The sequence below is a fragment of the Larimichthys crocea genome, chromosome XIX (genome assembly GCF_000972845.2).
Source record: "Larimichthys crocea isolate SSNF chromosome XIX, L_crocea_2.0, whole genome shotgun sequence".
NCBI classification, from domain to species: Eukaryota; Metazoa; Chordata; class Actinopteri; family Sciaenidae; genus Larimichthys; species Larimichthys crocea.
The window spans coordinates 9,602,206-9,627,640 of record NC_040029.1 but is presented as its reverse complement, the minus strand read 5'-3'; the positions used below and the strand labels follow the sequence as shown (position 1 = coordinate 9,627,640).

Below are 25,435 nucleotides of genomic sequence, written 5' to 3'. Positions count from 1 at the left end.
CATATCGCATGATCTTTCTCCAGTTCCTGTTGTAGATGTTCGACTTCCCTTTGACGACATCTCGTCCTCTGAAGTTCAAAGCTCACACTTGACCTTGAAAACTGTATTTAAAGGAGCTGCTCTACGGAAAAAAAGTTGCTTGTAATGAGGTTTTCTCAGCTAAAGTTGATGCTTGCTTTTCTTGCTTTCTTATCGGTTCAGTTAAGCGACGTTCTCTGATCGATGACCACCGTAATGTAAGAGCTTGACACTCGGACACAGTTGGTTTTAGCTGCAAAAGCTACGCTGGTTTTGCCCTTTTTCCTCCAACACTTCAACATCAATCCATCACATGGCGTATTTAGTCTAGGACTGTGGACTTTGGAGGGTTCAGCTCCTGAACTGGAACATGTCGACGGGGTGTAAGCAATGTTTATTTGTAGACACAGGGCGTTCAGTTCTGTATGTGACTTTCTTGGGTTCAGTTTGTCCCGTGAACCAAATCAAATTAGTCTCATACACTCTAATTAGGTTAGTGTGTGGAAAACCTAAAGAACCTGCCCGCCTGCACAGGTGTTTCCAGTTAGCTCGGCTAATTGGACCTCTCCTCAGATTTAAAGTTGATGCGAGTCGATGTGAGGTAACTCTGTGTACCAATCACAGCGATCGAGGTGTCATTCGTCCCGACAGTGAACCGGAGCATAGCACAGTCTGTACATGCCCTTCATGGTCCAGAGAAGAGCTCCAATCAGCCACAATAAGTAAAAACACCTGCGCCATGGGTGTGCACGTTGTCAGCTGAACCATGCTACTCAGTTTATCCCCTGCAAGTGTTGTCAGCGGAGCAAACGCAAGAGGAAAAACTCGAGTTGTTTGGGAGTGTTATGGTTTCCCAGTAGCAACACTGGACGTGAGAGTGTTGGGATGGATGAAAACTGTGCGCCAGCGGTTACTTAGCCAAAGCTGAACGCACCAAACCAGGAATCCGAAGCCAAATTATGTAGTGAACCGTGGATTTTGTGTACCATTACACCCCTAACAGCTGGGGTGTTGCTACAGGAACTTCCACTTGCTAATATAGACGCCCATTAAAGCTTCCCACAGACCTGACATTGAAACCTCAGCACATATTTAGTCCTGGGCTTAATTTCAAAAGAAATCCCAAACCATTCACGTCTATCCAGGGCAGCTATATTCACCATCTGTGCATCATATGGCCCATATACACCAACTGACTCAGACCCAAACTATACAGGAAACCCAACCTTAACAGACGCAGCGACGGGGTTTACGAACCCTAGCAGCCCTTGGACCGCAGTTCCTCCATGTCTCACATCTGGAGAAAACAAAACAACTGTAGACACATTAGCATTGCCAATATGCCTCTGGGTAATAAATCATCAATTTATGAATCATAAATGTGTAGGAGAGTCTCACGACGCTCTTTGAGAGGGAGGTTTTTTCTCGTTGGAACCTGTGAAAGACAGATGTGCTGCGCAGGTTTTTCACAATGTGAATGGCGCTCTTTCTTCAAATCTGGACAGGTAGGCAGGCGCGTGTGGGCGGCGACGCCCACGCAGACGCAGAGCTGACCTTTTGACGTCATCGGACACCTGATACGGCGCAAAGGTCAAGGGCAGAAGGCAAAACAGGGGCGGGGGGGGATTTCCGATGAAGTTTCAGGGAGGAAAGAGGAAGTGAAACTCGAAGCAGCAAAAAAGGAATCAAAGCTTTGATCGGCGCGGGGTTGTTTTAAAGGTCAGTTTCAGTGCTGACTGAGGCAAACGTGAAGTTGGATTCATCCTGTTGTTGGACACTTTAAAGTGCAAAAATCAAGATGAAGGATAACAGGATGTAAACAGAGCGAGGGAGGTAAATAAAACGGAATAATCAAGAAGTTCCAACAGCCGACTCCGAGCGGATGAACATGACCAGGGTCAAAAGCATTAAATTAACTCCCCTTGGCCTCTGCAGGGACTCTGTTTACTAAAAACAAAAACATGCTGATCATCTACAGTCCTCAGACATATATTGGTATCTGCCAAAACATCAAGTGAATTATGAGCGTTTTGTACTCGGTTACACTCCATGAGAGATGGCCACTTATCTCGCTGGACACTGACCTCGCTGAGTCATAAAATAAGGTCAATCTGAGTGCGGTTTGCCCTGATCTGGACCTTTTAGTCATTGCGCAGGATCTTTGGAGAATACATTTGTTATGGTCAAGACAGCATCGCACAAATATTTAAAGCTACAGTCCTTCTGGCAAACGAGAGAAAGCCGAAGATATCTGAGGGGAATTATAAAACGTACAAGCAGGAACCCACCCTTAACTTTGAAAGCCTTAACTTTTGTTGTATAATAAGTGTATCTGGTGCCGTTACACGCTTGAAATTCACTAAAAGGTTTCTGTTCTAGACGAAGAAAGAAAGAAAATGACACATGTTAGGGTGTAGTGGGGTCTTTGTATCCATCTGGCAGCTCCACAGGGGAACAAAACCATGTTTGTGGTCAACATTAAGTATCCGACTGCATCTTCCAAGGAGGTTATGTCAAACAAGTATTTAGATTTTGATGGAGATCTCCATCTGGGATTTCTGCTTTTTTTCCAGTGAAACTGAGGCAGAGAGCAAGTCCAAGTCCCGAGCACCATATTTCTCGGGGTCAAGTCATCAAATCAGGAATTTTTAAGCGTTGGGAGCAAAGTGGAAGGATCGGCTTATTGTCTTGTGACAGATATGAAAATAGGCGGTTCAGTTTGACCACAAAGCTCATTTGGATGCGGACGAGCGCCGGGAAAGAAATATCAATCTGAGCAAGAGAGTGAATCTATATTTGTTTCATGGCTGTATTGTTATCTGGAAGCTCACATTAAGGGAGCAGCACACACACTGAGTCATAAATATGTTGTCAGGAAGCATCTCTGCACTCCATGACTGTTGAGTTTTGAAGATTTATTTGCACATTTGACATAAATCTGTGCAACGTTTATGTGTGACACTTCCCTGAGAGCTCCTCTAAATCCAGCAGGATGGGTTTGGAGCTTCACTGGCTGTCACGCAAACAAAGTTTCCTCAATCTTTTCGGTTAAAATCATGAGAATAATTCAGTCGTCGTGAGGCTGGGAGGCTAAATGGCCACTCTGCACATGAGAGAGAGACAGAGAGAGAGAGACACAAGGTCTTATTCAGGAGCGCACCGTCTCTGTATCTGGCAGATCTGGAGGCATGCCAGCACCCGCCCTGTGAAATCAGCATCGCAGCGCACGGAGTTGACAAGTGCGCCTCCCCCTCCAAACGTTGTTTGACATACCCATCGTTATAGGCTTCGCCTCTGGCAGTTTCTTTTTTAAAAGGCAAGCTCAAAGCCACAGATTATACATTTTGCTCACAAACCGTGCGGGTAAAATAACCTACAGACAGACAGAGAGAGAGCGACGGGCGGAATCAGGCTTCTCTGGAGACGAACAGCTTGCGCGTAAACGGCACCGGGCATCACTGAAAGGACAGAGAGAGAGACAGAGACGTGCTGTCTGGATATTTTATTCATTTTTTTATTGAATTCATCGCTGCAGGGAGAGAGGTGCTGACTGTCTTTGTGGATTTGCGAGCATCGGATGCGGTGACATTTGGGACTTGAGCGCGCAAAGCACCTGTGGATGCGACGCACACCCCCTGCACACAAACGCACAAACACCCGCCTGATGTTTGGACTCAGATCTCCTGCAAAGAAAGGATTCACCACAAGTTGATAACCGTTTCCAGTTTTTTTTTTCTTTTGTTCGAGTTTTTTAGCAAAGAGAAGAGAAGCGCGCCATGCTGCTGAGCGTTCCCTTCCTGCTGCTTCCCCTGCTGAGCATAACCGGCTGCGGCTCGTCGTACGTGCCGTGCCAGCCGTGCGATCAGAAGGCCCTGTCCATGTGTCCGCCGGTGCCGGTGGGCTGTCAGCTGGTGAAGGAGCCCGGCTGTGGTTGCTGCCTGACGTGCGCGCTCGAAGAGGGTCAACCGTGCGGCGTGTACACCGGGCCGTGCACGCGCGGGCTCCGGTGCCTGCCCAAGGACGGCGAGGAGAAGCCGCTGCACGCGCTCCTGCACGGCCGAGGGGTGTGCAGGAACGAGAAGCTGTACAAGCTGCAGCATCCGTCCAAAGGTAGGAGAGAGGAGAGGCTGTCAGCCAAACTCACGTTTTATTCACACTCGTTAAAACATTTAATTCACTTTGATTGGTGCAGAAATCCTGATTCAGCTGCAGAGAAATAGCAAACAGCTGGATGGAGATGTTACTCCTCCCTTGTCAATGCAGGAATTTTAATGAAGCCCTCAAGTGACACAGAGTCAGCCAGTGATGCAAATGGAAAAAAAATAAAAGATGGACACAATAAGACAATATTTCACACCCTGTCATAGAAGTTTACTCCAACATGCACGCTGTGAGTTTGTTCTCTAAAGGTGGAGGATTAGAGGTGGGTCAGCTCGCAGCCCTTCTTTAAGACGAGCCTGACACCTGTCATTATACCAAGGCACACGACTCCCGTGCGCCTTTGACCCCATGAACTCTGTCAACAATTGGTGCCGAGCGCCTATCAACCTGTCATCTGGGGCTGAGGAGGGCCCTCGCTGCGGAGCTGTAAATCAACCAGCTCGCCTCGGGGGCCACCCAGCCAACATAAAACAGGAGAGAAGATTACAGGTGGTGTTGAGCGAGGCTCCTCGCCGGCTCCCGTTCGTTTGAATGGCAGTTCAGGGACAGTCGCTGTGTCTCTTTGTGGGGAAATGTTGGCCCGTGGCCCTCGAACTCACTCCGCACGAGGTGTGAAACCATATTTCACCTCTCCTCTTTCTTTTCCCAACTTTTTTTTGGTTCCTTTGTGAGTCATCCACCTTTCTCCATCCACCACCTGTGCCTGTTCCCACACCTAACCCAGCTTTTTTTTTTTTTTGTCTCCGAGCCTCTATTCTCTCTCACCACACTGCCTCTTCTCTTCTTTCCCTGCCCTGGCTGCCGTCCCTCTTCATCTTTTCCACCCTATTCTTTACCCTATTTCACCCTTTCCGCTCTGTCTGGTGCTTCATTTTCCCGCAGATTGGACTTTTAGTGTAACTCTGGAAACATAAATAATCCCACTGGCTGCGTTAAACCTCAGCGCTCAGAGCTCGGAGAAGTGCAGCAAAGCAATCAAATACAAACTTATCAGTGTCACATTCAAATGAGCTTCCAGCTTGCGCCTCGGCCAGCACTCATTTACATCTACAGCACATTTTTTAAATGTTTATCAGATCAGGATTCCCTCTGCATCCTAGAAATTGTTCTATAACCAAAAAAATCTTCTGTTCACCCCCTCCTCCTCCTCCTTCGCCCTTTTTTCCTCCCTTTCCCACACTCTCCTCTGCTCCCTCCCACCACTCTTTGTTAGTCCCACCCTAGGTCTCTTCATCTGTCCCCCCTCCCCTCCCTTCGTCTCGGCGCTGCAGGCAGGCCCAGGCTGTGCAGTGATTCAGCAGAATGCAGGCTGAGCGTGGGTTACTGATCCCCCCATCTGTCTGCCCGTCAGCCAGCTTCTCCATTAACTCCACATCTCCTGCTGGGCTTAAAACGCACGTGCACACTGATAAATACACTTGAGAAGATGCACATCTTTAAGTGTGTGTGCATGTGTGTATTTTGCACATGTGCACTCATTCAAACCTGTAAAAAAAAAAAGCCAAAAATAGAAGTATTTAGTTGCCCTCTCGTCGAGTTCTAGTTATGTCTGCGTAACTTTATCCGGACAGGTTGATTTTCCAGATAAATCAAGGAAGGGAACTTGTCAGGAGCAAAGAAAAGGAAGGAGTTCTGTGTCAGGCATCGAGCTCTCGAGAAGGGGGAAGAAAGAAAATGAAAGACGTGATCAGTCAGCACAGGTCAGATTAGACAAGATCGAGGATTAGCAAGTGAAGACTTGATTGGACTTACACCGGCTGATCTGCTTCAGCGGAAAAAAAAGAAATGTGTCAGCAGGAAACTGGAGGATGGGAGTCATTATGTGGACGGATGACATCACTGCGATCTTCATCCTCATGAAGGCCGCCGGGGTTGGAGGGGGCTCGGGAAGGTTTTAAACGTGCCGATGACCTTGTTTCACCGTTCCCGAGTTCAGTCGCTTTGCAAACGTCAGAAATCGGAGAAACAAGTGTGTGACACAGCAGTTGGAAAAGGGGGTCAGCTCTGGCTTAGGACATGCACAAGGCTAATGCATGTTTAAAGCTATAAATGAAGTTTCAAAGTGCTTTTGGGGGAAAGAAAGAAAGAAAGAAAGAAAGCCGCTCTGGCCTCGACGCGCTCGCTGTGGTCGTATGAATAGAGGGTGGGACGAGACGAGGGAGAGGGGCGAGCGCTGAGGTTTGTGCGACTGTGTGCGACCGACTTCCCACCCCCGAGAAACTGAAGCAAGGAGCTGTATTTTTGCACAGATGAAAGATGCATGTACACGAGGGTTTCTGTGGGGGTTGGGACCCAAAATGGGCTGCGGCTGTTTCTGGTGGCTTGCCACATGACAAGTGTAATAGTATGTTTTCATGGGCCTGGGTGCCAGGGTGAGACTAAATATCTCATTTAGGTCACCGGCTATAAAAGTTTTAAAACCCCTGGTCTACATATACCCCAAACTGGCAACCTAACTTGCCATAAATGTAGGCTATGTTGTCCCGTATGTCAACACATCCAATCTGAAACTGGCCAGCAGCCACTAAGTGTGCTAAATAAGCATTCAGCTGGTGCAGTGAAATCATCATGTCGTGTCGTGACGTTACTGCCGTCCTGTGCCAAGCGAGACTTTAGCAAATGGGTCCGTCTTCCAGGTGGGAGCCGTCACGGCGCTCGTGATTTGGACCCTTCTTCTTCTTCAAACGGCCTCTTGAAAGCAGCAGAAAAATGCTTTGAAGCTCCGCTCGCACAGGACTAATATTACACCTGTGGACATTAAGTTGTTTGTAATAATTGCCAGCGTTGGTTATTTTAATCCTGCGTGTCTGTAATTTGTCACGTCACAGTGTAAATTACTGACCGTGCTGTGGTGAAGACAGCTCTCGTCTGATGACAGTAATCCTGTCTGTATCAAGACTTCTTCTTTTCTGCAGAAAATGCAGAACTTAAAGTGAGTTTTGCATTTTAGCTTTGAATCATTTCAAAAATAAAAGCACACGTTTCATTAAATTTGAGCGTTAAAGGCACGCCTCTTGAGTTTTTGACCACTAGTGGCGCTAATGAGTGGGTTTGTTTGTATCTCATGCAAAAGTACGTGCATGCACGAGCAAGTGTCTCTTATCCAACACACATTCCTGTCACATGCAGAGGAGGGGAACTCACCAATGTAAATATAACTTGCTGTTTATAAGAGTGCCAAGTACCTTTAATAAATCTTGATAATCATCTCGTCTGTCTTTGCCTATCAGACAGAGAATCTCACGGCGACGCCGTGCTGCCCGTCCCCGAGTCTGTGCCGCCGCAAACCAAGGTGCCCATATATGGAGACCACATCAGCAAACAGAAGCTGCAGGCCATGATGCAAGCCAAGCACCGCATAAAGCAGCTGGCCAGGCTGGGACCCACCAGCAACCTGGACTTCTCACCGCAGAGCCTGGACAAACTGGACCCCGAGTTTGTGAGTGAGAAAACTCATCATGCCTCTTAAGTCTTTAACGTCCAAGCTCATTTTGAACCAGGATCTTCAACGTTTCGATCGTGCAAATGCTGAAACCTGTTTGTGTTTGTAGGGTCCCTGCAGGAGAAGGCTGGATAATCTCATTCAGAGCATGAAGGACACTTCCAGGGTCTTGGCTCTCTCTCTGTACATCCCCAACTGTGACAAGAAGGGCTTCTTCAAGCGCAAACAGGTACAGATACATCTTTAAGCGCCGCCTCGAGCGTTTTCATCAAAAACAGGAAACCTTCTAACCTCCATCCCTTCCTGTCCGCTCTTTACTTGCAGTGTAAGCCGTCCCGCGGCCGTCGGAGGGGGATCTGCTGGTGCGTCGACCGGTTCGGCATCAAAATCCCCGACATCAACTACGCCGGCGGCGACCTGCAGTGCAAAGACCTCGACAGCAGCAGCAACAGCAACGAATGAGAGCGCTCGTCGTAGCCGCTGAGCCCTGATCCTGCCAATCAAGCTAGCACACTTAATGACTGCCAATCAGGAAAATATGGCACACATGCTTATATATACGGTCAGGTGTGATGGACTGCGTTGTGTTTGTTTGTCTGTTTTTAACGGGGAGCTCAACTGAAGCTTGCTTGGGTGAAAATCTGCACATGTAGGCGTTAACTCTGGCTCCCCGCTGACTGTGTACTACGCCTCACCTCTTTATATCCATAGATAATAGAGGATTATATATATATATATATATATATTTGTATATTGATAATATGTTGTGTACTTATTGCTAAATTTACTCCAAGAAATTCAGAGACAAGACATATTTTAAATGTGGCTAAAAAACAAAACCCAAATATTTTATCTCGTTTTTGTCACGATCGTCACAGAGTCAGTTCTCGTCTGAATTAGTTAATTTTTAATCGTGTGAATGACGCCCTGATGCAATAAGACGTCCGCCGTTTAATCCTCAACCTGCTGCACGGAGCAGGACGAAGGGGAGTGAGGAGGGATTATGTTATGTCATCACACGGGCAGGTGAATCAGCTGATTTCATATGTCATGTCAGCATGATAGCTATCATTGTTTGCTCAGCATAGATTAAAACAAAAAAAGGAAATCATTGGCAAGTTGACACACTTGGATGTGAGTCCACGAAGACAGCTCACTCGATCCACCTACCAGCACCTTTAAAAGCTCGCGATTAACACGTTAGAAGTTGTTTGTTTGGCCATTTTCAGGCCGGGAATAGTAACTTGTTGAAATCTCTCAAACCGCTCCAAGATATAGACACCTACGTTAAAAAATCCATGAAAATTCAACATAAGACGTAGAGAAATCGAATCAAAAGTGGCGTTCTCGTGAGTCCTGTGAATGTTTTTGCCAGTTTGAGATGATTTAAGTTTAATTGAAAATCACTTTTGTCCTGGCACCATCAGACGAGTCAAACCTGGTCGTATTTTAGGCAATCGTAAAGTTTAACACGAAATTAGGATAAACCGTCATATCGTCCTGTATGGTACTGTAAAAACGTGAGAAATTTTACACTCCACGCGCCAGACAACTGCGTCCGCTGTTTGTAAATGTATGTACAGTGTGTGTGTGTGTCCGTATGTGTGTGTGCCCTTAATAGTTCTCGACGCCGTAAAGCTTCGGTTAAATTTCTCTCTCTCTCTCTTCTCAGCCAACCCAAGCTACTGTCCGACGTGTCCCCGTGCATTTCCCTCCACACACAAATCGTATGCAAAGAGTTGATGTTTTTCCGCGCGTAGGGTCTTCACTTCCACCACGCAGGCAAATCCCGCCGGGCCTGACGTTGACTTGCTCTCAGGGTTTTTATCGGGTACTTCATCCTGCAAAAGAGCGAGGTCGCTGAGTGTGTATGTAAATTCAAGTGCCTTCTGCCCGACGCCACTTTGAATTTTTGATTTGCATGTGTCGAATGGAAGAAGAGGGGAAACAATCTGAGGCGTGGACAGATTTTTATTTTCAGTCGGTTGCTGACGAAGATCAGTCGAGCGCCGCTGATCGACAGAGGACAAGATTTTTGTTCTGTAGCTCCAAAGTTGCTTAAATCCTTTTTTGTTGTTGTTGTTGTTGTTATAATCTCAATGTTCATTTAATGACTCGTATAATCTCAGACATTCCTAATATTGTGATGTTAGGAGAGCGGTGACAGCGGCTCGTCGCCTCGCTCATGCTGATTCTAGCTCTCATGTAAACACGGTGACACTTTGAACAGAATCTCAGCTAGAAGATTAATGTGAACATTATGGTGAAATATTTATCAGGCGTGTAATTGATGTACTCGTTTTTTTTTTGTAATGACAAATCACTATTTAAATAAAGTTCATGTACTCACAGGAATGATGCACACGCGTGCACTTTTTGTCTCAAACTGTCGAGTCAGCCGTCGCGTTTATCTCGATGACCTTCACGTGGTTCTCCATGCAGGCTGTCGAAGGCGAGAACTGAACTGAAGGTGAGACGTGCTTTGAAAGGTTCAACCCGTAGAGGGCAGCGCGGCGACATCCAGACAGAAATATCTCCACAGCTTAGTGATGTATCTTAAACTCTCCATCAGCCTCACCTGTTCTTTGTGGTTTATTCTCATCCGCCAATGTGGCCAGCTGATAATTTTATTCACATAGCACCAAATCCTGACAGAAATGATCTCATGATACTTTCCATACTTTTTCTTTGAGCTAAGAAAGACTCCGTAAAGCCCCCACGTACCACCTCCACCACTACTACGTTAAAATCCAGCAGTGTAGGCCGACCCTGTTGAACTACGGATCCAGAACCAGAGCTCATTCGATAGAAAAGTGGTGCTCATTGATGCACACTTGGAGCCACATTTGCAGAGTTTTCGATCTGTTAATTTGACGATCGCACATCATGTTATAGCTCGTAACTGACGGAACGTGACGACAAGATATTTCAAGGAAATGCAAAGCTTAACTCTTAGATGTTCTTCATTCAAACTGTTGTGGATGATTCCTCTGAGTACCACGACAGAAAGGTCACCAGTCGTACTCGTGCCAAAGTTTGAGAACTAGTGCCGTAAAGCTGTCACGACTGGCAAAAGTTGATCAAAACATGGACTAAATTTTGTACTAATGCAGGCAAACTTTCTCCATAAACGTCCATGAGAGGATTTAAAACGTCTGTGCTCGTCCCAAAAAGTCGATTTCTACAAATTAAGAGACACAAGCTGGATTTATCATCATTTTAATGGCGTTATCTGTTAGTGAGTCTGCAACAAGCTACGACACAACGACACGCCTGTAAAACACCAAATAATGTTGAAGGCTTTTTTTTCATATTTCAACGCATACAGTACAAAACACTGACAGACAGAGCAACTCTGAGCTTTAAGTCACAATTAGTAAAAGCAAAAGTCACCGACACTGCAGCTGACGTCTACTGAATATCTACGAGGGGAGGAAAAGAGGGGGAGTCTTATCTTTTTAGTTTAGATTAATCTGCCGTTACATCCTACGCAGCAAGCTGGACTCTATCGTTTAATCCTGTTTGGTGGTTACGATTTCAAATGTCACCGTCATCAAGTAAACTAGAGACACATACACACAGAAAGATAATATATAGCTTACTCAGATGTTCTTTGTTCCCAAGTACTTTACAGTTTTTTTTTTTGTTTTGTTTTGTTTGTGTCACGCCACGCTAAATCTGAGCCGTGTCAGGGAGCTCCGGCTCCAGCTCCCTGAGGTACTGGCTGCAGTTGGGGTCACCCCTCACAGTGGGGGCCGATGGGATAGGTCGACCGGTGTGAGGGTTGACGCACCAGCACTCGCCCCTCTGACCATGGAGAGACATCTTGCACTGAAACACACAAAACAAGCAGATCTGTAGTTCGAACACCTGGACCACAACGTGGAGGTTTGTAACGTGCACGTCATCCAGACTGCCTGGACTCACCTGTTTGAGGTTATACTGCCCCCTCTTGTCACAGTTGGGGATGTGCAGGGCGTACAGGTCTTCCAGGGGACCTCGGTTATCTCTGAAGGGCATCTTGGATATCCTCTCCAGGATCTGGTCGAGCTCCTGCTGACACTGAGTCTTGAAGACAAACAAAAACACCGGTCATGTACACGAGCCCGTATGGGTGTGTTTAAGAGTCACCGGGTTTCTCTGTGACGGACGTGGCGGCGAGAAATGTTCTGCACAGAGAAGTCGTTTTTTGTGTGTTTTTATAATCGAAAAATCAGAAACCGGATCTGTAAAATCCATGAACAAAACACAAAACTGTTACGGGACACATCGACACACACACGATGTGTCTGCGAGCACATTTTTTACTCGCTATGCTACATAAAATCTCATATAAAACACACACACAATAAAGCCAAAGGGCTTTCCGTAATGAGCAAATGAATCCAGTAACGAATAATAACTCTTGCCAGTGACCTCAGGTTTACCTCACAATTCAACGGAGCTAAATGTCTTGTTGAGACAGTTATAAGTTTCTGGTAGAGCAATAACCTTTAAATGATTTTTATGGCGGATGGAAAATACCACGACGGCTGTTAGAAATGCCCGCGCTTCAGCCGTGAGCGCCGGCGCGGGTCAGGTGTATTTAAGGTCAGTAAATATCAGCGACCGCTTTAATCCCCTTAAAATTCTTCAGTGTTTCCCTTCGCAGCTTTTGAACGTGCACTACTTTGAGTTATGAACAGGTTGAGTTTTAATGGCAATAAAAACATTTTCAATGCAGCATTTGCAGCTGTTGTACCAGAGGGAGGCGACACCGCGCTGCTTTTCTCCCCTCAGGAGCCGTTTGAGGTTTACACAAGACACCGACACATCATGTCCTGCAGCGGCGTTCACTGCAGGACATGATGTGTCGGCGTCTTTGTTGCTGTGGCTTACTTTGGGTTGCAACCTCTGAGTCTTGTGATGATCTGATATAGTCGGTCGTATCGGGGACAGATGGAAGCCATCAAATTAAATTTCTGAGCTGAGGCGGTTCTTTCTAACTTTCTAAAACTTACACACACAGTGAGGTTAAAAAAATCCATCTATGCCGGGTCACGGGGCCCCGATCCCAGCTGACTAAGGTCGAGAGAAAGTCACCAATTAACCCGTGGGAGAATCCACACAGAGAGAGTGATGCTTATTTGGAAATATCAGAACATTTTGCTGTGTAAAATGCTTCTTTTGTGATAGAAAGCAACTAATATTTGGTTAAAGACCTTTAACGGCGAGTTAAAAAGTCATTACGAGGTGTTAATTGTCGAAGAATTCCTCTTAAAACATTTCTTCAGACTACAAGAAGCTGAAATCAAACCCGAAGCAGCAACACTGGAACAAAGTGACAAACGAATCCATCGACGGGACTGAAGTGATGGAAAACATGCCGTATGTCTTTGCTTGGTCTCACCTGTTTGGGCCGTGCAGGTTTGGCCTCCTCCACCTTGTTGGTCTTCATCTTGGTCTTCATCTCCTGCCTGTGCTGCCGTACGGCGCTCTCTTTGGGTCCCAGCCAGGTGCTGTCTTTACTGATCTTCCGGATGGGCGGGAACTCGCACACAACCTGCTCGGCCCGCGGCTCCACGGCCTCACCTGCAGACAGAAAATCCATAAAAATCAAAATGCATACCAAGATTTTTTCGATTTTATTTTTTTTTACTGCGGATCAAACAAAGTCCAAAAAAAAAAGAGAGTGCATTGCACAGGAGGAAATAATTTGGAGAGGAATTTGGTGTCTTTGACGGACATATTGGCTGCTAAAAGCATTTAACCTGTGACTTTTCAGAACGGTCTCTCTGTGCACCAAAGCCGCTCGCTGCCCTCCCTGCTGTCATTTCCGTAATGGATTGGGCTTTTTACAGGCTGGAAGTGGCCTGAAATAAGCTTCGGATTGCACAGATCATTTGTCAGAGTGACAAAGTTAGCGGTCTGCTCTGCTAAAAAGGCTTTTGTGATGCTGACCCTGCGCTCTTTTTCTTTGCTCCGCCATGAAAACTTTCACAGACAAACAGAGTCATTGTTTGAGGAGTCGTGATCAAAACAGCAAAAGCATCGATTTCTGTACTTTCCTGATCCACAAGGCAAACGTGGATCAGCTGATCTAACTCACCTGGACCCTCCACGATATAAAATCAAGTCCCATGAGCTCAACTTTTCCTTCAGCTGGCTGTCACTCACGGCTGGCACAATTCGAGACCTCCACGGCAAATACATCACATCTACTCTCTGCTTTCACTGCTGACTTTGCTAATTTCCACTCCCTATTGTTTATTTGGTTTAGTCTCACATTTTGGGGCGACTGTGTTTCTTGCGTTTGTGACAATTTTCCTCATTGTCACAATTGACATGATGTCTAAAGATAATGTTAGGGGGGAAAATAAGCTCCAAAGTGTCCAAACCACTGTTAAAGTGCTCTGAAATGCATCAGCACAATCAATGAGTCACTACAATCCTTTCCTTTCTCACAGAGCGAACCAACCACATGCAGCTCCGTTAACAAGCTTGTGGGCTGAGAAAAGTTGGCCACCGCTGAACCTCAGTCACAGTCAGGTTTCCATGGTTGCCTTTTTCCCTCGCTGGGGTGATTTAATTTCATGAGCAGATGTTAAAAGCGGTGATAAATGAACAAAATCAAAGACTTGACTACGCGCATCAGATCAAAATAACATCCAGTCGCCATGTAGCAATAGATCCGATACAGACATCGATCACCTCTGTTCGCCCGGTGCATCGAATCATCCCAGAAAAATTGTTTTTGTTCGTGCAGGGCAGGTAAAAATGAGAGAAATGGTTCAAAATGATGGTTTATAACTATCTGTAAACACATTAAAATGATTTAATAATGTGCAAGCATGAGAGTTTGAGCCAGTGGTGTTGGAAAGTCAGTGATTCTACCTTCCAGTCTGATTTATTGCATCTTTTTATGCCACTGTTTTAGTAACTAGTTACCTTTCTTTGTAAGTTTTTAAAGTAAAAAACTTTTTAAACTTTCTTTGTTAAAGATTAAACCTGTGGTCCCCAAAAAAAACGTCTAGTTGTGACATTTCGGATATCTACGAGACGTCAGCAGTTCCACCAAAGAGACGTTTCACTATGAAACATCTCAGATTGCTCCCATAAATCATCCCAATCCCTCAGTTTGATTTTATTTGAGTTGGAGTCCAGACCTCACAGATTATAGGCCCACCGAGTCAACCTACTGAAGTTTTAACAGTCTTATAATGTCCTTTAATATCATTCACAGGATGATTCATTTATCTAATGCTTCCACTGATATATGAATGCTGGACTTTTATTTGTAATGGATTATTTTTATGTGACTGTATTGATGCTTAAAGCTGCACCAAGGAACTTTTATTTTGTTGATTCTGGCGGCCCCTGTGGACAAAAGCGGTATTGTTTCCCACGCCTTGTTTTGGTCATTTCGAGGAGAATCCAACAAATCCGACTTGTCTTCTCAGTGATGGTCTTGTTTGCTCATGCAGGTCACATAGAGGTATCACTATCATATTTAGACTGTTTCATAACCAGTTAAAAACTCCTTGTAGTATGTTAAGTAAAGGATCTGAATCCTTCACAGACGAAGTGGTTCAGAGCTGAAATCAGATCCTGAATGTCACCTGACTATTGAACCAGCAACGCCAGCACATCGTTGCACAACAATAGGAAATAACGCCAGTTGTCGGATGATTTTTATCGACTTGAATTCATATTTAGTCACGTAGCAAGCTTTCCATTTGCAGTCTCCGTGGCCGTCCAGTGATTTCTCCAGGCGGTTTTCATTGAGTTTGACCGTCTCATCTCTCTGCGGAGTCTTGTTAAACATCAACCTAAAAAAAAAAAACCTTCTCTTCAAACAGATGGAGCAAACAATGTGAGAGGCCATCAGGTCCAACCCAACATGTTGTTTCTGACAACAGAGCATACTTAGAGGTTGAGGGTTGACGGGGAGGGAGTGGAAAAGGAGCGTCATTCCAAACCAGCTGATTTTTTTGTTGTTGTTACACAGGATGCAAATTCTTCAGGAAGCAACACGGTTGCATCAACTCATCGACTCTTCTTGCAGGAAATGCGTGTTTTTCACCTACGCAGGACTTCACTTGGGAAATGAGCACAGACAGTAGAGATGGTCAGTAAGTGGATCACAGTTAGCTGTAACATGCAGACTTGTGGAAAGGCGTTTGTAGGACAGAGAATAAAAGCAAGTGTGTGTGTCACTGGTGGTGATAGACTGGACTGGACTGCATTTTTTTGCACTCTGCAAGAGGTAAATTTGACATCCGGTAGTAGAATATGATTACAAAAGGCCTAGGAGAGAACGGGAGAAAGGAAATTCCAAACGAAGCAATAACAAGGTGCTGGCGCCTTTTGCCATCAGATAGATCTGGTGTTGTTGGACTTCAGTTCCCCTCTATGACGCTCCACCGAGCTCTCTCTGGCTTTTCTTTGAAGACTGAGTTTCTTCACGAAAAAAGGGGAAAAAGTCAAATGAAATCAGGTGTGTGTGTGTGTGTGTGTGTGTGCGTGTGCGCACGCCCCCCGACAAACACACGACACGCTCGGCTGTGGTGGCTTTTGTTTTGCTGTCTTACATAATCCCCACAGTATCCAAGTGCAATACCATCACTCCCTCTCTTCTGAGGAAACCTGAGATGTTCACTAAAATACACAGCCTGACTCACACACACACACACACAAACGCACAATTTACAAGCAGCGATCTCCCTCTCGAATGAACACACAAACACACAGAGGTCAGGACCCCACTTTTAGGGGGCACTAGGCCTCTGCAGTCCAAGCCGTTCCACAGCGGTGGGCTTGGGATCAGCAGTATCAACAGAGCAGCAGGCCTACTGTCCAGTCTACTGCTTGAGTTAATCCTCGCACAATGGCTCGAGAGCCTTCCTTTTCTATATCTGATCCATGTCGAATCCCCAGATGGCACGAAAGCCAGAAGTGTCATGTCTGATTGTCCAGATTGTGGTCAGACCAGCAAATGGCAGACTTGGCCCGGTCATGGAGAATGGAAAGGTTTGACAAAGGAAAGATCCGAGCACACCAGCGTTCCCTGCTCCATCCTCTTTCCGTGGATACGAATTGTCTCTTGTTTTATTGTCAAACAAACTCATGGACGTGATGTCTTTCTTAAGTCTCTCCCTGCAGTTCGATGTTGACTAGTTAGCTTATTAAAGTTAGTGGACGTCAATGGGATCATGAACACTGCGGATCAAGCATTTCATAAGATCTTGTAGCGAGGAACTGATTAAATAACACAAGTCCTTTTGAGGAAACTATTAGTGGAAATTAAGGACATTTTTAAAATAAATAACTTCAGGTGTTGTACAAGACGACAACGAAGGAGATTTGCAACACATTGCTGCACAACATGCACTGTGTTTGAAATTTAAATGGAAGTCAATGGCTGTTTCGGGAACTGTAATGAACTGATTTCTATCGTGATTATAGTGAAAATACCTTTTGAAGATTAGAAGATAAATTATGATTTCTGTCTTTTTGCAGAAGATGTTTGTTAATCGTAAATTGAGCTGCCGTTGACCTCCAGTAACATCAGCGATCATTATACCTGCACAAAAGGTATTCAAGTCCTTTTGAGGAGACTATTAGTGGAAGTTAATGATGTACAAAATGGTGTTAACATTTGCAGTTTCAGTGCAATGCAACACACAAATGAATGTGTCATTGACTTTCATTTGGACTTTAACTTAAATGGAAGTCAATGGTTGCTTCAGGAAGTGGATTGAATTTATATAATTTCTATAGCAAAATAAAAACTTTCTGAATATATAAATTATGATGTGTAGTTTCTATCTTTTTGCAGATGGTTGGTCATTATACCTGGGTGAAAGCTATTCAAACTGCACATAAAGACATTAGGACAGCATCCATCTGACTTCACCCAAACCTGAACTATCCCCTTTAAATGTCAGAGCATCAAATTCTGTAAAAAAAAAACACACATCTTTCTCTCTCAATGTGGCTTTTAACACAGCTCTGAGGTGTGAAAAAGGTCACGTGCCACTTAAGAAGTTGATGAAAGGCGCTGCGAAGAAGTTGCTGCAGTCCATCATCCATTGCGAGGGCCTAGTGGGACTGTTTTCCTAGAAACACAAACTCAGCAAAGTGCAGATATGTTTACCTTCCAGGCTTTCTGGCCTCCAACAGTCATCTAAAAGCAGGCATTGGACAGGCTCTGGCACGTACGTACACACAGCGGTATCCAAGGCCAGGCATCTTGCTCGCTACCAGCACCGCTGGGTGAACTCTGCGGCGAATGTACAGGACTTAAAGTAGGACATGAAGTGAGACAAGCTGGAACACATCGAACTTGTGGGGCATCACAAGCAGCTACCACTAATAATTATTCTCAACTACTGTGGTAGAAATATGAAAGATGTGAGTGGACCAAAGACTAGCCACTGTTTTATTACAATGGTGATGTGTCAGCCACTTGGATGAAAAGGAGGATGGGTTAGGGTTGTGGTTGCATCGTGTTCACCAGAAGACAATAAAGTCAGCAACAAAAACATGAGAATGAGATCCACAATTTCACTCCATCGCCACACCTTTTATTGGAAATGAAAAGGCAATAAGGAGGAGGGGCTCAGCAATATCATTTTTTAACTTTACCAACTCAACTTCTAATCAATCCGACTCTTAAACCACTGTATAAAATAAGAATTCAGAGACTGCGTCTCTCTCCTGATGCTATGTTTAGTCTTCCCTGCTCTGTCTTTCTCTGTTTGTGTGTGTTGCTGGGTGTGGTTTACCCTCTCACCTGCTTAATGACCACACCTGCATCCCAGCATCCTATCAACCTGCACCAAATAAAAGATCTGCTCAACCACCCGGACTCCACCAGATTGTTTAGTCTCCGTTGTGGTAACTATGATACGGCAGGCTCAGTGTTTTTGTCAAATCTGCTTTGTGAATCTTTGATCTGTCTGCACAGAAACTCTGCCAGCAATTCCTCTGCTACATCCAGCTGTCATCACCTCACCCTTTTTTGGATTTGTTAGCCACCATCAGCCCTGCACCGCATCGCCTCCACTCAGAAGCCATCCATGCACCTCTATCTCATGACTGGTTTGCGAAACTCTTCTGGTCTCTATTGCTGTGTTAATACTTTTGTTATGTTGGACCGTACTGGACTCAAAATGCAAACACAAACCAGAGTCCAATTTTGCAAGTATTAACATTCCTATCCATAATGTGAGCAGCTAATAAACAACACTTTAAGCATCTGCTCTGAAAGCCTAATGAGGTACAGCGCACATCTTTGTCAACCCTTCACTAACCAGTGCTAAAGCCAATTAAAGTTAAGGGTTTTTCTTTACTGCCCCATCGTGGAGCAGTAAAACTCTCAACCGGAACAACTTCTGGATGGATTACCACGTAATTTTGTACCCACATTCATGGTCCCTTTGGTGATCCCCAAAACTTTTCTCCAACTCCGCCATGAGGTTTTGCAATGAAATATGTCAACAACTATTGAATGCATTGCTGTGACATTTGGTACAGCCATTCATGTTGCCCAGAGGATGAATCCTAATAACTTTGATCATCACCAGAACGTTGTGATATCTTAACAAATACTCAATATTTGTTCAGACATTCATTGGCGATCCCCCAAAAGTGGGCGTGAGAACGAGCAACAAGCCTCTGAAGAAAGTCTAGAGGACTGTTTACCTCCACCCACACCTCCCTCATCTCCATTGTTAGAGGGGATGAGGGAAAAATGTATGAATTAGGCTGCAACCATATGCTGTTGGAAATGTAAACAAAGGTTTTGCAGACTGATAACACGTCGACCCATTTGATTGCATAAACATAGGTAGATTAAAAAGAACATATCGCCATGTTAAACTATTAAAACAAGTTCAGAAGCTGTCCCTCTCCCCTGCAACGCTCTGCGTCCCCTACCGCTCCAGTGTCAGTAGCATTTCAGACAGTGTTTGTATTGTCTTAAATCACCCTTGACAAAGGAGGGTGGGAAGTTATTCTGGATCTCAATAGGCACGAGGAGATTCTTGGCACGGGTACACGTGAAGTTGACGCCTTGGGGGGAGATGGCACAAATGCCCCTGTTTTTAGAGTAACCCAGGGTGGGGATTATCTCAGAGCTATTTCAGTCCTGCAGGCTCTGTGTGAATGCCCCCACAGGTACACAGGAATGCCCCTAACGATGTGGGTCCAGCGACCAGATGGCACAAGAGTATTCCACCATTTTTCCTCACCACAACAACTTTTCCGAACTCCCCAAACTGACTCTGGACATGCAGAATTAACACCAAAACAATGGGTTGTTTTAAGGATTACCATTTTATAATAGAGCAATGAGGCACCACTGCATTCACATCACGTCTAATTCATGTGACATTCAAGCAACCAGCTCTGTTCAGGCTCTGTTAATCAACTTGTTCCCTCTCGAAGGTCATATATGGTGTGATCCCAGTCAAAACAACCAAGCGCCCGTCCAATCTGATTAAAGGAACCTTTATTTGGGTCCAGGTTTCTGTGGGAACAGAATATCAAGTGATACTGTGCATAAACAGAGAGGGTAGGGGGAAAGTTGTGAGTGTTAGTCTTGAATAGGGAGACATTTCAGCTGCGGACGTTTCAGCTCAAAATGAATGAAACATGGACTCTTTTTGTTATTAGTAAAAGTCTTAGATTGAAATAAAAATATACTTTTTTGAGATTTGATCAACATTCTATTATTAAAATCTTAAAATTACCAATTTTAATCAGTTCTTGGGTTCAGGTCTGACCCTTATTTACCGAACACTTCAATTCTTCTAAGAGGGAGTATCTCGTTTCGTCCCATTTTTCGCCACATCACAGAAGAGATTTAATTTGTTTTATTAATCATCATGGTCTCAAAAGTGCCAGCAATCATCCCTGGCTCATCACCATCCAATTTCCATCTTACTAAATCCGTCCCAGGACACTCTATCCACCATGAGAGCTTGTAGATTACAGCGTGCGAATGTCTCATGGAGAGTTGGGTTCAGTGGGAACTAACATGTTGCCCTTCGTTTGGTCTGGATGCAAAGGCAAAACTCGACTTTGAGTGGCATCAAATTTTCCGTGTCGTGTAACACACGCAGGCAATCGCTCATGCAGCGCACGCACAAACACAGATGAGAGACACTCAAGGAAAAGTGGTGAAAGTTGGTGCAGTTTACGATCAAACAACCGATGATGTAACCTTCAAGTTACCACACTGAGTAATCCTTGAAATATTGTACAAATTCATCTTTTGAAGTCATCTTTTATGCAGAAATACCAAAAATCTGCTGGTCCACGTGTCTCAGATGTGAAAATTTGATGCTTTTCTTCGTCATGATTGGAATATCTTTGAGTTTTAGACCACTGATTGGACAAAATAAGACACTTGAAGATGTAAAATTGGACTGTGGGACACTATTATCTTACATTTTATAGACAAATTCATGAATTGACAATGACAAGAATTAGTACTTGCAGCCCTACTTATAACAGAGTAGTAGGGGCAGCAGTAGCTCAGTCTATAGGGACTTGGGGAGTGACGACTGGTAGTTGGAGCAGTGCATGTTCACCACTGCCAAGGTACCGAACCCCTGACTGCTCCCAGGGTGCCATCGCTCGTCCATCGCTCCACACTGGCATGCCTACGAGCCCTTTGTGTCTCATTTCTTTGCATTTTCAGTCAAACAACTCGCTTTTGAGGTCGCAAATTTGAACGTGAGTCTATCGTAAGTGAATATCCAGTGTGGGGGCCTCCGAGTCTAATAAACTTCCTGCTGAGCTACACAAGACATTACTGCATGTTCAAATTGCTCTGCGCACTCTGGGGAGTTTGTTTCAAAGAGATTTATGAAGCAATATCTGTTTCTTACTTACTGAATTACTAATACGCTGTAATTAGACGCTTTTTTATCATTTAAAACGGTGAACAAAAAAATCGCCTGTGGTCAAAACCAGAGAGGAAAATAAGCCCGAGCAGCGCCAGGACATCTGATCCGATCAGTTTCATTAAAAACATACAAAACAGTTCAATGCTCCACATTCTGCAGACTTTGCTTTAGCTCACAGATCTTTATTTTTAGGTGTTTTTATAGGTATTTGAACAAAAAAGCAATATTCGTTTTTCATCATGAGATATTTTGAGTTGGACTTCTCTCCTCACCGTTTGTAATCTACATTTCCCTCCTCGTTCCCCCCCTTCTCTGTGATCATTGCAGGGTTGAAGTGAATATTGGCTCTGACCTTTGACCTCTTTGTTACTTGTTTGCAGTGCTGATCCAGGACTTTAGAGGGATTGTACTGCTGCTATCTTTGCAAGTTGACCTCCTGATGAATTCTTGAAATGCTCTGAAACCTCCACGAACAAGAACGCTCGATGTTAAAGTGATCAGGATCTAAATCAGGAAGCTTTCTGAATCCTTAGCTGTGTTGATTTTAGTCAGCTTCGTGTCGGTTTGCGGTTTGGATTTCGAGCTGTGGACACAAATCAAACCAAATTATCCTGATTTTGAAATGTAACATAATCCAATGAGACTGCACCGCGTCCAGTAACGAGGCTTAGGATGTGTTATTTGTGTCGGTGCCATTTCATTTGAATAAAATAAGCAAGAAAAACAGGATGCCAGGATGTTGAGGCTTATAAACATCCAAATAAAGCAGCTGCAATATTTCATCCTTTTTGATTCGTTGCCCAGAGTGTCAAATCCGCTCAACTTAATACAACCACTGAATTATTGTATTAAAATCAGCCTTTCTTTTCTGTAATTTACAGATTAATTCCTGGAACAAAGGCGACGCGGTGGAACATTAAAAGTTTGCTCTCTCGATCTTCCAACAGCCCCCATGAGCTGATTTCTATCATGGATTTCATTACTTGCTCTTGTTGCTGTGTATATAAGACTTTATGACAGGAAATCAAGTCTGTGTCGACTCAAACGGGGCCAAACAAAAGCAGGAGACTGACAGTAAGTGTGTGTTACACTAACAGTGGGTTTATTAGGTTATATCACAACAACTGAACGTGAGAAGCGGACAGGCAGGTAAAGCCTGTTCAGCCTCGCTTCCTCTTGATAAAAAATATTTTCCTTTTCATCTTTGACCTTGAGAGAGCTGCACACTTCGCTCAGACCACTCGCTGTAACGCCCTCCACCTCGTTTCTTTGTCAGAAATCGCTCTCCCATCTGCCGCGGCGAGGCTTTTATCCAAGGCGACTCTGCTATTCAGAGCCAAATTTCTAAGCTTTTACTGTTTTCTTGGATGCAATCGAACTCAATCTCAGAGCTTTCAACGTGCAAGGCGAAGCGGAGCCTGACCCAAAGCAGCAGGAGGAGGAGGAGGAGGAAAAAATCAGTGACATCTAACATATTGCATTTTTGCAAACAAGTCTTTACACGATGTCTCTTGTTTTGCTCTTATATAACTCTGTCATTGTTTGACTCTTTGCTGCGTAAGGTTGCATAAACGTGGGATTGAGTCATTAACGGCTGATCGCATGATGCATTTGTGACCTTTTGGAGAATCCTCGCAGAGATCAGGGTTATTCCTCTGAGCGCTGTCTCCGGTAGTTTCTCTACGTTCCAGGAGTTCGGCGCCAAAATAAACAGTCTGGAGGTAAACTCTGACAACGCACAGATTTTGGAAATGAGTAGAAATCACACCAGGCTCCACTGGACACTCACTGGCTATATGTGTGTGTGTGCAAGTTTCAGAATCAGTCAATTAATGTGGCTGTTTACTTTTCTTCTTCACTGTGACCTGTCCCTGTCCAAACACAACCCCACATGAGCGGTGCTGGCTGCAGGCCACACGGAGCTTCAATGCAATCCTCCTGCGCCGTGCATCCGAGCTCATTTTTCCAGGTAGACAGCCGGGTTAATGTAGCCACTGCCAGCAGCGGTTTACAGTTACTTCTGGTCAAAGCCTAAAGTCCACTTTTCCAATCAATGCCACATTCCTCATGCTGTTTCTCTCTGTTTCTTTCTCTCCACTCCCCTGTGGAAATGTCAACATCAATACTATGATGTTTTCTGTGTCCATCCCGCTGAGTAGCTACAACTTCTGGGAATTTTGGAAGCCACTACCTTGTTCTCTGTTAGTGTTTTAAAGGCAGATTTTGGGGTATGGTGGGGGTATTGGAAAAGGCTGTAGGGCCAGCTGTTTGGAGCATAGCTGAGGTTAACTTGGGCAGAGTGACTGTTCCTTTTGTTTCTCTCTCTCTCTCTCCGCATGCAGCCCGGGATGATTCACAACACTTTAAACAGATCTATGCAATGCAGGAAAACCCCATGCAACAAGCATAAAATAGGTCAATACTGCAGCGGGAGTTCAGAAATTGCACATCTTGAATGCATAATTAAGGACATGCACCAATATGGATTTAACAAAGTGCTGCTGGGACAAACTTCCAGATTATTTCTAATCTGTGGGTGAATCCTGCTGACCGAGGGGCAAATAATGCTCCAATAAATGTAAATAAATGATGCAGCGCAGACATCAGAGGTTAGATATATGCAATATTACAGAAATATGTGACAAATGCATCCACTAAAGTGCAAAATGCTCACTAGAACTTGACAGATTTGGGCTCAGCCTTCGTGACAATGCAATATTTCAACACTATCCCTCATGCTGCAGTCTAGACAGTGTCATTAAAAATTGATAGAAGAAAACCAGGTTTCCAGTAAACTGACTGACCGCTGGTTTGCTCCCGCTGCTCCTGGCTCTGAGTGGTCGTTTCGGTGTCCACTTTGCGCCGGCACTGCCCCTGGCCCTGCACCAGTTGCTCCAGGGGAAGCTCCGAGTCGGGCGTCGGGTAGCATCGCAAACCGGTGGAGCACCTCGGAGTGTACACGCCGCACATCTCGCCCTCTTGCCGGGCGCACACGGGGCAGCACCCGCAGCCCGGTTCGCGCACTATCTCCGCGCAAGCCTCGGTGAGCTTTGGGCACAGCGCCTGGCGCTCCGCGGTGCAGCCCGGGCAGCGGAACACCATCTCGGCCAGGGAAGCGCCTGCGAGAGACGCGGAGAGGATCAGCAAGCTGCAGCATGCGTACGACAGCATTGTTATAGGCATGAGGTTTTTGGTCATTATCATGGGGCGATGGAAGGCAATCCCAAGTGGGAAAAAAAGGGGAAGAAATGTGCATGCGAACAGGTGAAGCCGGGGGCTGGGAGATCTGCTGGGTCCTACAAATTCCCAGGTTTGCTCTTTGGGGCCACATGTGGTGTTAATTTGGTGAAGACACACAGCTCAGATGCTTTAGATGTGCAGAAATATCAACAGCAAATTACACATTCTACTCAGATGTTTAATTCCATATTTTATCCCGAACATAGCCAAGAATAAGAGTCTTAAAAAGTTGAAGTGACTCGGTTGGATTCATTTTTTGAAGTTCTGGGAATACAGCTGTCTAATTGGATGATATTACAAGCCCCTCTAGTTAGAACAGCTGTTATTTTGATATAAAAAAAATATAATCCCATTTGCACAAATCACCAAATCATGTCAGATCAGATCATGTCAGAGCATTCGTACAAAGATTGTGCATCATTTATTAAAGAAAATGCGTTTTTACAAACTGCTCCTGCTCCTTTAACACAGTGTTTATTGGAAAAGCGTCATCACCCACAGATAAAACACAACCTATTGATCCCACACACTCCCTCGCCTCACCTCTGACCTCTTTACTTCATACATAAATTGATTCTAAAACCAAATTCATGAAAGTAGATTTAGCAGATGTGAAAACAAGGCAGTAAATTATAACCCCCCCCCCAGCCTGGCTGGAAGATTAATATACATACTGTGG

General features: G+C 44.9%; 2 protein-coding genes across 2 annotated transcripts; one reads left to right on the top strand and one right to left on the bottom strand.

Moving 5' to 3' along the window:
- The first annotated feature begins 3,180 nt into the window (after window positions 1-3,180).
- Window positions 3,181-9,976, top strand: igfbp5a (insulin-like growth factor binding protein 5a). The gene is made up of 4 exons (XM_010742582.3): window positions 3,181-4,128; window positions 7,410-7,618; window positions 7,731-7,850; window positions 7,946-9,976. Exons 1-4 carry the CDS (start codon window positions 3,795-3,797, stop codon window positions 8,081-8,083), a joined length of 801 nt encoding a protein of 266 aa, XP_010740884.1. The 5' UTR covers window positions 3,181-3,794; the 3' UTR covers window positions 8,084-9,976.
- An 848-nt stretch (window positions 9,977-10,824) lies between these two features.
- Window positions 10,825-24,798, bottom strand: igfbp2a (insulin-like growth factor binding protein 2a). The gene is made up of 4 exons (XM_010742583.3): window positions 24,321-24,798; window positions 13,011-13,192; window positions 11,549-11,689; window positions 10,825-11,452 (listed from the first exon to the last, which is right to left on the bottom strand). The coding sequence occupies exons 1-4, from the start codon at window positions 24,718-24,720 to the stop codon at window positions 11,294-11,296; spliced, it is 882 nt and encodes a 293-aa protein (XP_010740885.1). The 5' UTR covers window positions 24,721-24,798; the 3' UTR covers window positions 10,825-11,293.
- Window positions 24,799-25,435: the final 637 nt, after the last annotated feature.

What these genes read in the sequence shown, in the direction of transcription:
- igfbp5a (XM_010742582.3), top strand. Translation starts at nt 3,795, where the DNA reads ATGCTGCTGAGCGTTCCCTTCCTGCTGCTTCCCCTGCTGAGCATAACC. An exon ending in GCTGCAGCATCCGTCCAAAG is followed by an intron (nt 4,129 to 7,409) that starts GTAGGAGAGAGG and finishes TTTGCCTATCAG; the next exon opens with ACAGAGAATCTCACGGCGAC. An exon ending in ACAAACTGGACCCCGAGTTT is followed by an intron (nt 7,619 to 7,730) that starts GTGAGTGAGAAA and finishes TTGTGTTTGTAG; the next exon opens with GGTCCCTGCAGGAGAAGGCT.
- igfbp2a (XM_010742583.3), bottom strand. Translation starts at nt 24,720, where the DNA reads ATGATAATGACCAAAAACCTCATGCCTATAACAATGCTGTCGTACGCA. An exon ending in AACCTGCACGGCCCAAACAG is followed by an intron (nt 11,690 to 13,010) that starts GTGAGACCAAGC and finishes TTTGTCTTCAAG; the next exon opens with ACTCAGTGTCAGCAGGAGCT. An exon ending in GGCAGTATAACCTCAAACAG is followed by an intron (nt 11,453 to 11,548) that starts GTGAGTCCAGGC and finishes TGTGTGTTTCAG; the next exon opens with TGCAAGATGTCTCTCCATGG.